This window comes from Dromiciops gliroides, chromosome 6 (genome assembly GCF_019393635.1).
Source record: "Dromiciops gliroides isolate mDroGli1 chromosome 6, mDroGli1.pri, whole genome shotgun sequence".
NCBI classification, from domain to species: domain Eukaryota; kingdom Metazoa; phylum Chordata; class Mammalia; order Microbiotheria; family Microbiotheriidae; genus Dromiciops; species Dromiciops gliroides.
The window spans coordinates 102,110,793-102,123,557 of NC_057866.1; the positions used below are offsets into that span (position 1 = coordinate 102,110,793).

General features: G+C 40.2%; 1 protein-coding gene and 1 pseudogene across 5 annotated transcripts in view; one reads left to right on the forward strand and one right to left on the reverse strand.

Annotated features, from left to right (window-relative positions):
• Nucleotides 1-12,765, forward strand: part of GAK (cyclin G associated kinase) — a 124,868-nt gene that overhangs the window by 40,443 nt on the left and 71,660 nt on the right. For all 5 annotated transcript variants that reach the window (XM_043969681.1, XM_043969684.1, XM_043969683.1 and 2 more), the window contains 3 exons: nt 4,808-4,897; nt 6,672-6,807; nt 12,215-12,327. In XM_043969681.1, coding sequence (XP_043825616.1) covers nt 4,808-4,897; nt 6,672-6,807; nt 12,215-12,327 — 339 coding nt within the window. The remainder of the gene's footprint in view (nt 1-4,807; nt 4,898-6,671; nt 6,808-12,214; nt 12,328-12,765) is intronic.
• On the reverse strand, nt 166-1,541 carry LOC122730886 (annotated as a pseudogene).

Consider the following 12,765-nt stretch of genomic DNA (forward strand, 5'->3'; position numbering starts at 1 on the left):
TAGTGGGGCTGCTTGGCTACGCAATCCCATGGATAATGAGGATCAGGAGCTTGACAGCCATTTATAGCTCAGAGCTAGATACATCTAGGTTTGGGGTAACAAACAGGGCAAGGAATGACACTGGGGCATGTCCACAGCTGGCTGAGCAGCTGGGCACGACCCCTCTCAGTCACTCATGTCTATGTCCTCCTCGTGGTGGGCATCCCCATTCACTTTGGACTCTCTCAGGGAATCCCTGCTGCCCTTCTCCACAGACGACTTCTTCACCTTGGGGGACCCCACTTCCAGGGTTTTCTTATCTTCCTTTTTCTCTTTCTCACAGTTGTAGCCTTGTTCTTCTTCAGCATAATCTCTTGTCACCTGTTTGACAGCTTTATCGCTCTCCTATTTTCTTTCCCGTTCTTTTTCCTTATCTTTGCTTTTCTTCTTCTTGCTAGTTGACTGCTCTTGTTCATCTCGCCTCTCTTTGTCCTTATCTTTTTTATGTTTCCTAGGCGAGGGGGACAGAGAAGTTTCCTCTTGGGAGAGTGGGGCCTTTTGGGTGACCTTGTTCTACTCTGGCTCCTTCTGCGCCGCCTCTCCTGGCTAGTGTTCCGTGACTGCCGGGCCATGTTGTAGCTCTTGGGTGGCGTTTTAGAATGCTTCTTTTCTTTTTCTTCTTTCTTTTTTTCTCTGGTTTTTGACATGCTCCTTGATCTTCGGCCTCGTTCTCTAGAATGTGATCTTCTCCGCCTTGGACTTTTGGATTGCCGCCTACTTCTTGAATTAGAATATGATCTCCTTCTGGATCTGCTTCTTGATCGTCTATGCCTGGAAGGTGAAGGAGTCCTTCTTCTTGAACGTGACCTTGATCTTGAATGCCTCCATTTTTCTTCTTTCTTATCTGGTTCTATTGCAGCAGAAATCAGTGACTGTGCTTCTCTGACTCTTTTCATTGCCTCCTCTATTTCTTTACTAGAGGTATCCGATTTTAGACTTGGTGAAACAAGACCTGCAGCTTCATGGTTCAATTTAGGATCCACAGTACTCATCAGCTCCAATAATTGATCTGCTGCAAGAGACTGAGAATTCAAGTTTGCTCCAGGAACCCCGAGAGCAGCAAGGGCAGGGTCCAGAGCAGGGGCCCCCAAAGCAGCCAGAGGAACAGCACCAATCTGGGTAAGGGGGTTTGGAGTAGGCAGAAGTCCACCACCAGGCAGAAGACCTGCCACTGCATTGGGTAGTGCCAACAGAGACAGAGCCTTAGTCTCATCAGGAATAACTCCTTCTGCATAGGGTGTGACTATCAAAGCTCTGTCAACGAATACAGTGCCACAACTGCTGAGTCTGGATCATGGAACTTTACAAAACAGACACGAGGAGATGAGCAAAGGCGAGTCATCAGGCAGGAAGAGGCACAGCTTGTCAGTCTTGCCCAGGAAGCTGAAGAGGGTCCGCATCTGCTCGGAGCTATCGCCTGGGGACATGTTCATCACCTGGATGACCTCAGTGCTGCTGCTGCTGCTCAGGCTGCCGCTGGGGATGACAGTGGGCATGCTCATGGTGCTCTCGGGCCTTGCTTGCTCCTGCTAATACACAGTTTTCATCCAATGAAATTAATAGGCAGTTTCTATCAGATACAGGGTTTTGGAAGACTCCTGTGCCCTTAAATAGGAGCTCTGAGGAGGACACTGGCTCTGAGGAACACGCAGTCAGTCCAGGCACCTCTCCAGGATTCTCCTTCTGCTCATCATTTCTTATAGCACAATAATATTCCATCACCATCATATACCACATCTTGTTTTCCCCAATTGATGGGCATTCCCTTGCTGCTAAATGTTTTTATTAGCAGTATAAAGGCATAGGTGACTTACCTAATGGATTTGAAGATGACCCAAAGCAAAGAGGGAGAGTTAACATGTGAATAACAGTCAAGATCTAAAAAGATCTTGATGAGGCAGAACATTAAACTGAAGTGAATCAAGTAAAATTTAATGGTGATAAATGTAAAGCTTTAAACTTGGTTTCAAAAAACTTGATTTGAGAAGTACAAGAATGGGGGGAGGTATTATGGCTAAGAAGCAGCTAGAGAAAGATTTGGGGGTTTCCTTTTGTATCAGAGTTGGATGAGGCAGCAGTATGATAAAGCAGCCACAAAAGCTGATTTGTTCTCCCGGGTTAATTAAGAGAGGCAGAGGGCCCAGGAATAAGGACAGAAAGACAATGGAGTCCAGAGGGACTGCCACCCCCCTCCACATAGAGAGGCAGTAGATTGAGTGCAGATGGAGACTTTTGGGGGGACATGTTCAATGTGGGAATCTGTTTTACTTGACCAAACATGTTTGTATCATGATTTATTTATTTATTATTGTTGTTGTTGTATCCAGTAGAGGTTGGTGGGGGGTGAGGCAGGAGGTGGAGGTAGATGGGAGTTTAGTAATTGTTTGTTGACTGATTGACCACTTCAGCTGTGAGAATTTTGCTTTATAGTAGTAGAATCTTATAGCAGGGAGTGGTTTGGCATTATGGCAAGGACTGCACATTGCAAATGCATTCTAGCTTGAACTCTTCCAGTGTTTGTATTTATCCTCATTTTGCTTATTTGTGACTAGTGTATTGATAGGTACCTGGAATAGGCTTACCCTACATTGGTGTGTTTATAAAAGACTATACCTCCCTTTGTCTATTTTGGTACAAAACCCCATAGGCTCTAGCTGTCTTGGGCTATTCTCAATCATCTGTTATTTGTTTCAAACCAATTTTTGATTTTCTGGGTTGTGATTATATTTTTCGACTTCATTTTCTAGAACTGAAAGAGAAGGGGGTCTCACAGGTGGTAGTGAGGGAGAATTCTGTTTCCTATCTTTTTTGGGGCAGATACTATTAATATACCCTGTAATTGGCTTAGCAGTGGATGTGACTTGATCTAGAACTGTTCTAATAAGTGAGATCTGAGATAGGCATCCTAACTTGTAGGGTATACATGTAATGAGAATAAATTTTTAGCTACCAAAACCACCATCATGATTGCAGGCTTTATTTTATTCTGTTCAGTCAAATGGTTTTTCAGAACCACTAAACGAGAACAAACACAGTTGTGTCTGATATTCTCTGTCAGTGACAAGATGTGGCCTGGATGGTCACATAACCACAAACTATAAAAACTGACCTTTTTTTAATGTTTAAGTGCATGTTACATGGATTATCCCATTTGATCCCCATTGTTAGGAGTGTAGGTAATACAAGCTTTATTATCATAGTGTTTATAGATAAGGAAGCAGGCTTTGAGAACTTAAGTGACCAAAAAACCATATATACTTGAAGATATTTGAAGATGGCCAGGTGATGCAGAGCCTGGAGTCAGGAAGATCTGAGTTCAGATGTGGCCTCAGACACTTATTAGCTGTGTGAACCTGGGCAAGTCATTTAACCCTGTTTGTCTTAGTTTCTTCATCTGTAAAATGAGCAGGAGAAGGAAATGGCAAACTACTCCAGCATCTTTGCCAAGAAAACCCCAAATGAGTTCATGAGAGTCAGACATGACTGAAACAACTCAACAATAAAAGTTTGAAGACAAGTTATTCTCTTACATATTTTATTTATTTTTTTCCCTTTTCTTTCTTTCTTCTTTTTTTTTTTTGGTATGGGGCAATGGGGGTTAAGTGACTTGCCCAGGGTCACACAGCTAGTAAGTGTCAAGTGTCTGAGGCTGGATTTGAACTCAGGTCCTGAATCCAGGGCCGGTGCTTTATCCACTGTACCACCTAGCTGCCCCTAGTATTTCTTGTTTAAATGAAGTTAGCCACATTAATAAATAAATGAAACCAGATTTGGTGAGTGGAAAGTTGTCCTCTGCTCCAGCTTTGTGAGTTTGGCAGGTACACATTTTCACCTGCTGTTTAGTCCAATAAAGGCACTAAGGCATAGTAGAGAGACTGATGGTTTTGGAGGCAGGAGGAGCCTGGGCTCAAGCTCAGGCTCAGACATCTGTTGGCTTTGTGAGCCTCACAAAGTATTGCACTTCTGTAAGCTGCAGGGTCTTTGTTTGAAGAGTGATGATAATATCAGTACCACCTTCTGGTTAAGAGGATGAGTGATATAAACGTGGGCTATGATGATTTTTTTGTTTGTTTTTTTGTTTTTGTGGGGCAATGGGGGTTAAGTGACTTGCCCAGGATCACACAGCTAGTAAGTGTCAAGTGTCTGAGGTCAGATTTGAACTCAGGTCCTCCTGAATTCAGGGCCGGTGCTTTATCCACTGTGCCACCTAGCTGCCCCACAGCTATGATGATTATTGAAACAAACACATATTTGGATAAAGGAATGAGCTCCTCATTTCTGATGAAAGATAGGGCATGTTTCAAAGTGTCAATATATATTGCACTAAGTTCCTAAGTTTGTTACCAGAACTATTTATGTGGCAAAAACTCTATGTTGATCTCCCCTACTTTAAGAAAGCCTGATATAAAAACAATTGCATTTAATACAGCTGAAGGATTCCTTTAAGGAGGACACTACCCTAGTGTACTTGTAGCAGTCTAGGCCTGAGGTTCATAGATGAAAATTCAAACAGAATAGTACTTTAGTATTTACATAATTAGCTTTGGTGTTTATTCTTATTATAAATTTAGTAGAAATAAAATGAATGATTGTAAATATTGATGACCTTATAGTGAAAAATAGTAGTCAAAGCCCAAACAAGAAAGATCTGGCCTAATTGGGAAATTAGAAAATCCCTAGGCTTAAGACTCCTTCATTATGTTAGGGTCATTTTTTTTAAGCATGTAATTTTGCATATGAAGAATGAAATGTTTGAATTTGTCCATAGATCACAAGGAATACAACACCGATGTACAGGACACCAGAAATAATAGACTTATACTCAAACTTTCCAATTGGTGAAAAGCAAGATATCTGGGTAAGAACTGCTATTCCTTCATGTGAATGGATGCCTAGAAGGTAGCACTGGAATAATTTTGATGTTTGTATACCCACGACATTTGAATTGTTGCAAAGCAGCTACATGTTTCCTTGTGTTCATGAGGATAAGATTTGAAATTGTATCCCAAAGTCCTGCTGCTCTGCTTGTATCTCTAGGATCTTCTGTCTGATTGGTAGGAGATCGTCAACTGCATATGGTCAAGGCACATTGCTAGGTCTAGGATGTTTCTGGCAGCACCATCAGACCCTTAAGGATCATAGGTGAACATTGGAATGTTCCACAAATAAGAATTTGGACTCCAGATTGGTAGGACCAATGAACAGAAATGAAATTTGGCCTTATTTCTGATTTCTGTGTAACAGAGTATATGTGTACACGATGTATGTATGTATCCACACATGCATACTCTTTGAATGCTAAATTTTAATGAAAAAATCATTTGAAATTGAAGATTTCATAATATTCCTCCAGTCAACTGGATCAGGACAAGGGGTTCTAATGATATTTCTTTTCATCATTTTACACAGGTCTGGTTGGATTCCCATTCTATTTCTTTAAAATTGTTACTATCCCTTATTGTTAGGGCTAATTCTTTGGCTACAATTATCATCTGTGACAAGGGCCTCTACCAGCTTGAGGAGTCACTGGGCTTTTCCATGAAAATGTTCTTTCTACAACGGCTTCTTTTGGAACACATTCTTACTGAGGCCTTGGTCAATTGGACTCTGCTCATTTTTATATATATGAAAGCTTGTGGAAGAAAGACATGCTGTCCAGTGTTCTGGTGACAGTCTTCTCTTCCTATGTAGGAATGATTTTTAAAAGATGATTTTGGCTTTGAGAACCATGATCATGGTAAAGTAAATTATCCAGAGTCATAGCCATGTACCTTAAAGACAGAAACATAGGAAAGTCATTTCCATTTCAAGAGTAACTCATCAGAGTATGGTCCAGCTTCTCTCTGTTCCCAAAGCTTCCATCCATATTATGAACAAAAGGTAGTCTTCAAGCAGAAAATGTCCAGATGTTGTTATGTCAAGCTCAGTTGTCCTCAGCTTTGGATGTTAAGAACCCTTAAATAGAGAGGAGGCCTGTATTTTATCATCAGAAGGAAGCCCATGTAATTCGCTTGCCACTTGGCAATTCTAAGAGACACTGGGAAGTAGTAGAAATAGCTCTGGGCCTGGAGTCAGAGAACCCCAGGTTAGAATTTTCATTCTGTATGACATTAGATCTTTGGGCATGGGCTAGTTGTTTAACTTCTGAGCTTTAATTTCCTTCTCTGTAAAGTGGAGACGGTCCCTGCCCTGCCTTCCAGACTCTTGTCAGAGAAGTACAGAAAGTTGACTGGCTGAGACTTTTTGTTTTTAAAATTTTTTTAAAATTAAATTAAAAAATTTATTTTATTTTATTTTGGCTGGCTGAGACTTTTAAAAAGTTCACTTAGCAACTTTCCTTACCACTCTTGTACTCTTGTGGGTACATGAGATGTTTATAATTAGTTATGTTTGACCCTAAATCAAAAGAAAAATGTTTTGTTGAATGGTGATTACCACCTGGAAACATTACCTGAAAGGAATGAGTAATGAGAGGTATCCTGTGCTAGAGTAATATATGCAGTCAGAAAAATGTAGTGAATGAATTATTCACCTTCTTTTTCTAGACTGATACTCGAATAGGCTTAGTTTACTAACTGTACTTGAGCTTCTGTACACTAGTGATCTTCTCTGTTTCCCCAATTTTTGAATAGGCCTTGGGCTGTATCCTCTACCTGTTGTGCTTCAGGCAACATCCTTTTGAAGATGGAGCAAAACTTCGGATAGTTAATGGGAAATATTCAATTCCACCAAATGACACAAGATACACAGTTTTTCATGATCTCATTCGTAAGTTGAAAAATCTGAATTTATAATAGACAATTTTTAAACATTTGGGAGGGTTTCCAGAGAAGAGGCAAAAGTCAGGTTGGTTAAGGCTTCATGGGTGTCTCTTGGAAGCCACACGTTTTCTGAAGCCACAAGCCTTAGTTATCTCACTGCTCCATGGGCTTTTTTTGTGCCGTTCAGCACAAAAGGGGTTGTGGGATTAAGGAGGTAGTAGAGCAAATAGCCACAGATCAGGCAGTAAGGTTATAGGAGAGCACCAGATAGCTGGTTTCAGCCTTCCTATTACCAACTTAAGTTAGGAAATCCATAGAATTGTAGTGAGTGACTAATGGTCCTAACAATTAGTATGGCAGCTCATTTCAAGCTCTTTCCTGCATGTGTCAAAGTGCTCGGTCATGATTTCGTAGTGTAGACCCAACCCTTAAAGGTTCTAAGACTGTAGTCATTCCTTAAAGGATGAGAAATATTTAAATACATGGAGATTGGGGAGGGAGTGGGCAGAGCAGGGCATGGATGGAAGATGTAAATGCTCAACCCCATGACATGGCACAATGACCTTATGGATATTTGAGTATTAGTCTGTAATTAGAGTAATTAGATTGTAAGTACTCATAGAATCTTAGCTCTGGAAACAATCACTGAGCATATCCTTTTTTTTTTTTAATGTATGAGGTATTTTATTTTTTCCGTTACATGTAAAGATAGTTCTCAACTTTTGTTTATACATGATTTACAATTTCAGATTTTTCTCCCTCCCTCCCCCCTCCCCTAGACAGCAGGTAACCTGATATAGGTTATATCTATATATCTATATATCATATCCATATCCATATAGATAGATATATATATACACACATATATATACACATAATAACATTAATCCTATTTCTGCATTAATCCTGTTACAAGAGAAAGAATCAGAGCAGTGATGCAAAACCTCAAAATAGAAAAAAAAAACAACAGCACCCAAAACAAAAGAAATAATATGGTTCAATCAGCATCTATACTCCACGGTTCTTTTTTTTTTTTTCTTGGATTTGGAGATCCTCTTCCATCATGAGTTCCCTGGAACTCTTCTGTACCATTGCATTGGTGAGAAGAATCTAGTCCATCACAGTAGGTCAACACTCACTGTTGATGATACTGTGTACAATGTTCTTCTGGTTCTGCTCATCTCACTCATCATCAGCTCACGTAAGACCCTCCAGGTTTCTCTGAATTCCTCCTTGAGCATATCCTTTTACTGTATCCTTGACTTGTGTCCTCTACTTAAAAACCTCCAGTAATGAGAAACTCTCTATCTCCAGGAGTAGTTTATTCTACTGATAAGCAGTTATAATTAAAAAAAAATTTTTTTAGCAGTTACAATTGTTAATCATTTTTTTTATTGATTGAGCTGAAATCTGCATGTCTTAACTCCAGCGTCTATTCTCTTCCATTTACTGGGTCTTAATACCCCATGGGACTAAGCAGAACATGTCTTTTCCATCTTCCCCATGATGGGAGTTTAAGTACTTGAAGACTAGGATACTATTCCTCGTAAAGTCTTCTCTTTTCCAGAATAAACATTTCCATTTCTTGAACTCCCTTTCCCATTCTGACACACTTTAGTTTGTTAATACTCTTCTTAAATAGAGACATCCAGAGCCTATGAGATGGAGTTTAAACCAAGACTCATTAAAAGTATCCATTACTTAAACAACTAGTTGAAGACTTCTATTCCCATAGTATGTTGGGCTTTTAAAATACTGAAAGGCAGAGAAATGTCAAAATTGAGATGCATATTTATTTCACTTTTGAAGGGGACGTAGGGGAAGGCTTCTTTTAGTTGTATAATTAAAATTCTTATGAAAAGCCACAAGTGCTATAGGTAATTCCCATTTAGTTTTGTGGATGTATGGCACTGGACATTGGGAATAAGATCCCCCAACATAGGTTTTGATACAATTATAATTTTCTAAGTCACATAATTCTCTGGGATTGAAAAAACTACTTCAGGGCATGAGTCAGTAAAAGAGAAGAGAGTTAAATAAACTTAGGAAGGTAGGTTGGAGCCAAGTTGTTGATAGGCTTGAATGCTGGGCCAAGGATTGTGCCTTTAAAACAAAGCATTTATTTAGGAGACTAGAGGAAGTCAGTGAAGGCTTTTCAGTAGGGAAGTTACTTATTTGGACCTGTGCACAATGAAGTTTAGTTAACCACGGTGTGAGGGATGGGTTAGAAAGGGGAGGGACTGGAGTCAAGGACACCAGTTACTAGAATAACCTAGTCAAGAAGCAAACAGGCCCTGAATTAGTGTGGTGGCTTTATGAGAGCAAGGAAGGGTCCATTCATTTATGCAGATCCTCTCCCATGCCTGAAAAATACTCATGCCACATCTTTCCCCCACTGGAATTTTTCCCTTCAAGATGCAAGTATTTTCATGAAGTCTTTCTTTTTCCTCCCTACTCAATGGCCTTTACCTTTTTAGATTTCTTAAAATGCTTTGCCTGAACTTCTTATCACAACCTGCTTTTTATCATACTTATTCATGTACATTTCTTATCTTTCCAGGAGAGTAATTTCTTGTAGGGATCATGTTGTCATTTTTCTTTGTTATTCCAGTACTTAACACAGGAACCTTCTCCTAGTAGGTGTTTAATTGGTGAATTGGCAGATAAGAGAACTATTTTGAGATGTTCCAGAAAGCTGCTGGCAGTTGATTTGGATGTGGTTTGCATGGAGGGGGATTAGGAAGTAGGTAGAGTCATGAATGACTCCAAGGTTCCCTGTGAGAATGGTGGAGCCATCAACAGATATAGGAAAATTGGGGGGAAGGGGTGCCTCAGATATCATCAATAAAGAATGAGCTGGAATTCTACCAAGGAGTTAACTTGGCCTTAAGGAAGAATTCAACTGATGAGGCTAGTGCAGATTCCATAGTATCTGAAGCACCCAACCTGCTCATTCTAGGCATTTCTTTGATCACATGATACTCTGTTGGTAGTCTGAAGTCATCATAATAACCTGGTAATGATTCCACCCTCAATGAGTTACTGTAGTTTGTTAGAGCAGCACAAGGTTAAACAGCTATTTTTACAGTGCACATGTGCTTTTAGGTCTTCCTATTTACCTTTTTTTTTTTTTTTTGCAGGGCAATGAGGGTTAAGTGACTTGCCCCAGGGTCACACAGCTAGTAAGTGTCAAGTGTCTGAGGCCGGCTTTGAACTCAGGTCCTCCTGAATCCAGGGCCAGTGCTTTATCCACTGCGCCACCTAGCTGCCCTCTTCCTATTTACTTTGAAACGTGAAAGTGACTCTTTTCTTCTTCATGATGATGGTAGAGAATTAGAAACTAAACTCTTTTTTTTCTGTAAATTTGAGGGAGCACTTTCTTTCTCTGCACTTGTTTTTTCTGCCCTCTACCTGGCTCACTTTCCTGTATTTGTGCTCATCATCCTGGCTCTGACCAAGCAAAAGTTATCTTGAAGGCTACTGGGTGAGAGGAGAAGCAATGACTTGTTATTTGAGTACAGATTCTTTGTAAATACTTAGCACTTTAATCCAGAGCAGCTTTAGTCACCAGCCTGTAACTGGATCAGTCCCTGATCCTTTGATCTTAAGGATCAGAAAGTAGGGACTTTTCTGGCTGCCCTGCCCTGCTATATGTCCCAGCTTCTGCTTCTGTGGTTGGTCCCATACAGTGTGGAAAGGAAGTGGGCTGAGTAGGCTGGCAGTCCCCACTGGCACTATTTGTCACTGCCTTGCTGTTGCCTGGTCCTGTTCTTTCTGCCAGCTTGGCCTTTTAAAGCCTGTAGAGCAGGGAAGTAGGGAAGAAGGGTTGAAAGTTATCTTTTCTCTGTTCTGTGATTCCACATAGACGAAGAGGATTCGCTGGGGCATTACCACCTAGCAAGGTTGTGGTATTTTCCGTTCAGTTCTCGTTTAGATCCCCAATCCTGGGATGGTTTAGGTGTGCTTTTGTCTGAAGGCAAGAGTAAGGATTTGACCTCTCTGATTATCTGCTCTGATTAAGGAAATTTGCTGATTTGGAATTTATTTTCATTGCTGAACTAGTAAAAGGGGTCTGTTAGGAAACAATTTCATTATGTAGACGGTATAGAGCTTTAGGTGCTAGTTGTTAGTGTGAGTTTGTTTTTATTGTGACTTACAAGTTTCACAAAGCAGCACGGTCTCTCTTAGGGCTTTTCTATAAATATTACATTGAAAGGAGAATATATATTAGGGGAGAGTTGTAGGGAGGGGTAGGAGTGAGAACAGCATGGTGTGCTTCATCTGTCTTTACTACCTTCCCCCCCTCTCCCCAACAGCAGCCCAACAACCAGAAATCCTCCACAAAATATATGCACATGCGTATTTTCTGATATAACCCCTTATTTAGGGGAAAAAGGTCTTCCTAGTTCAGTATCTTTGAAGGGCATGTGTTGTTTTTAATTCAGTGTTTAATCCTTTTTCAAAATTGAATGAGGCATCTAGGTGGATAGCAAGCTAGACTTGGAGTCAGGAAGAAAGACCTGAGCTAAAATTGGGCCTCTTTCACTTTTTAGCAGGGTGACCCTTACTTAATCTCTGAGTGTCAGTTTCCTCATCTGCAAAATGGAAATAATAAAAGCACCTGTCTCCCAGGGTTGTTAGGAGGAGAAAGTGAGATAAAATGTATAGTGCTTTGTCAACCATAAAGCTTTATGTAAATGCCACTACTACTATTATTTGGAATGCTTTCAATTTTAACAGGTTTTATTGTCTTGCTAATGTTGCTGTTGTTGTATCTATATTACCTAAATTGCTTTTAAGTTAAATACATCCTTTTCTATATAGGAACATCTTCTGAATACATGTTCAGGTTCAGATTTTTCTTTTCTTTTTTTTTGAGAAATAGAAACAACCAATTGAGTTCTTCATCCCTTAATATCAGCTCAAGCCAGGGCAGCTAGGTGGCGCAGTGGATAGAACATTGGCCTTGGATGCAGGAAGACCTGAGTTCAAATCTGGCCTCAGACACTTAACATTTACTAGCTATGTGACCCTGGGCAAGTCACTTAACCCCAATTGCCTCACCAAAACAAAAAACCAAAACAAACAAACAAACAAACAAAAAATATCGGCTCAAGCCAACACAGAAGGGTAATGTCAAGGAAGCCAAATCTTTCCTACCCACCACCCTCAATCATGAAATTATAATTCATATCCAAATCCCTATCTTCCCACTCCTCTACCTCCACTGGGGGCAGTGACAAAACCATCATAACAAATTTTTCTCTTGAAGGTGAACTACCTGTTGTCATGCTAAATGAATCTTCAGAATTCATGCTATTGCTTTATTGGGTTGATAATAATTGCTAACTTCATTCTGCCTGTTCAGATACATTTTCAGGATTGACTTAACTAAAACATACTTCTGTTTTAAGGCTCCACATTGAAGGTGAATCCAGAAGAAAGGTTGTCAATCACAGAACTTGTGAATCAGCTACAGGAGATAGCGGCTGCTAGAAATGTGAATCCAAAGTCACCTATCACAGAGGTAAGGAAAAGAGCGCTTATTGGGCTTTCTTGGAGATAGCAATGGAAATTCAAAGTAGTACCTCAACTTGTAAATGACTCTTTCCAAATAAAAAGCTCCTTTCATATCAGTTCACCTGCCCAATCTAGTCCTCTGCTTGCTGTGCAGTGTCAACCTCTTATTCTTGATTGTTTCCTCCTCTCCTTAGAATTGGTAGAGTAGGACTGGAGAGGCAGTTTAAAAGAAAAACAACAAACAACCAAACCCTGTGTTGGACAGTTATATGGCTTGGAAAATGATGAGGTGCTATGGGGTGGGGGTGAACATCTTGTGACCCAAGCTTATTTATTACCTGAAGGTGCCTTTTAGTGATGGAATCAGTCATATTACCTGCCTATTTGCCTCTTTTCCCTTGTGACTTACAGGGAGTTGCCTTAACTCTAAAAAGTTCCATCTGCA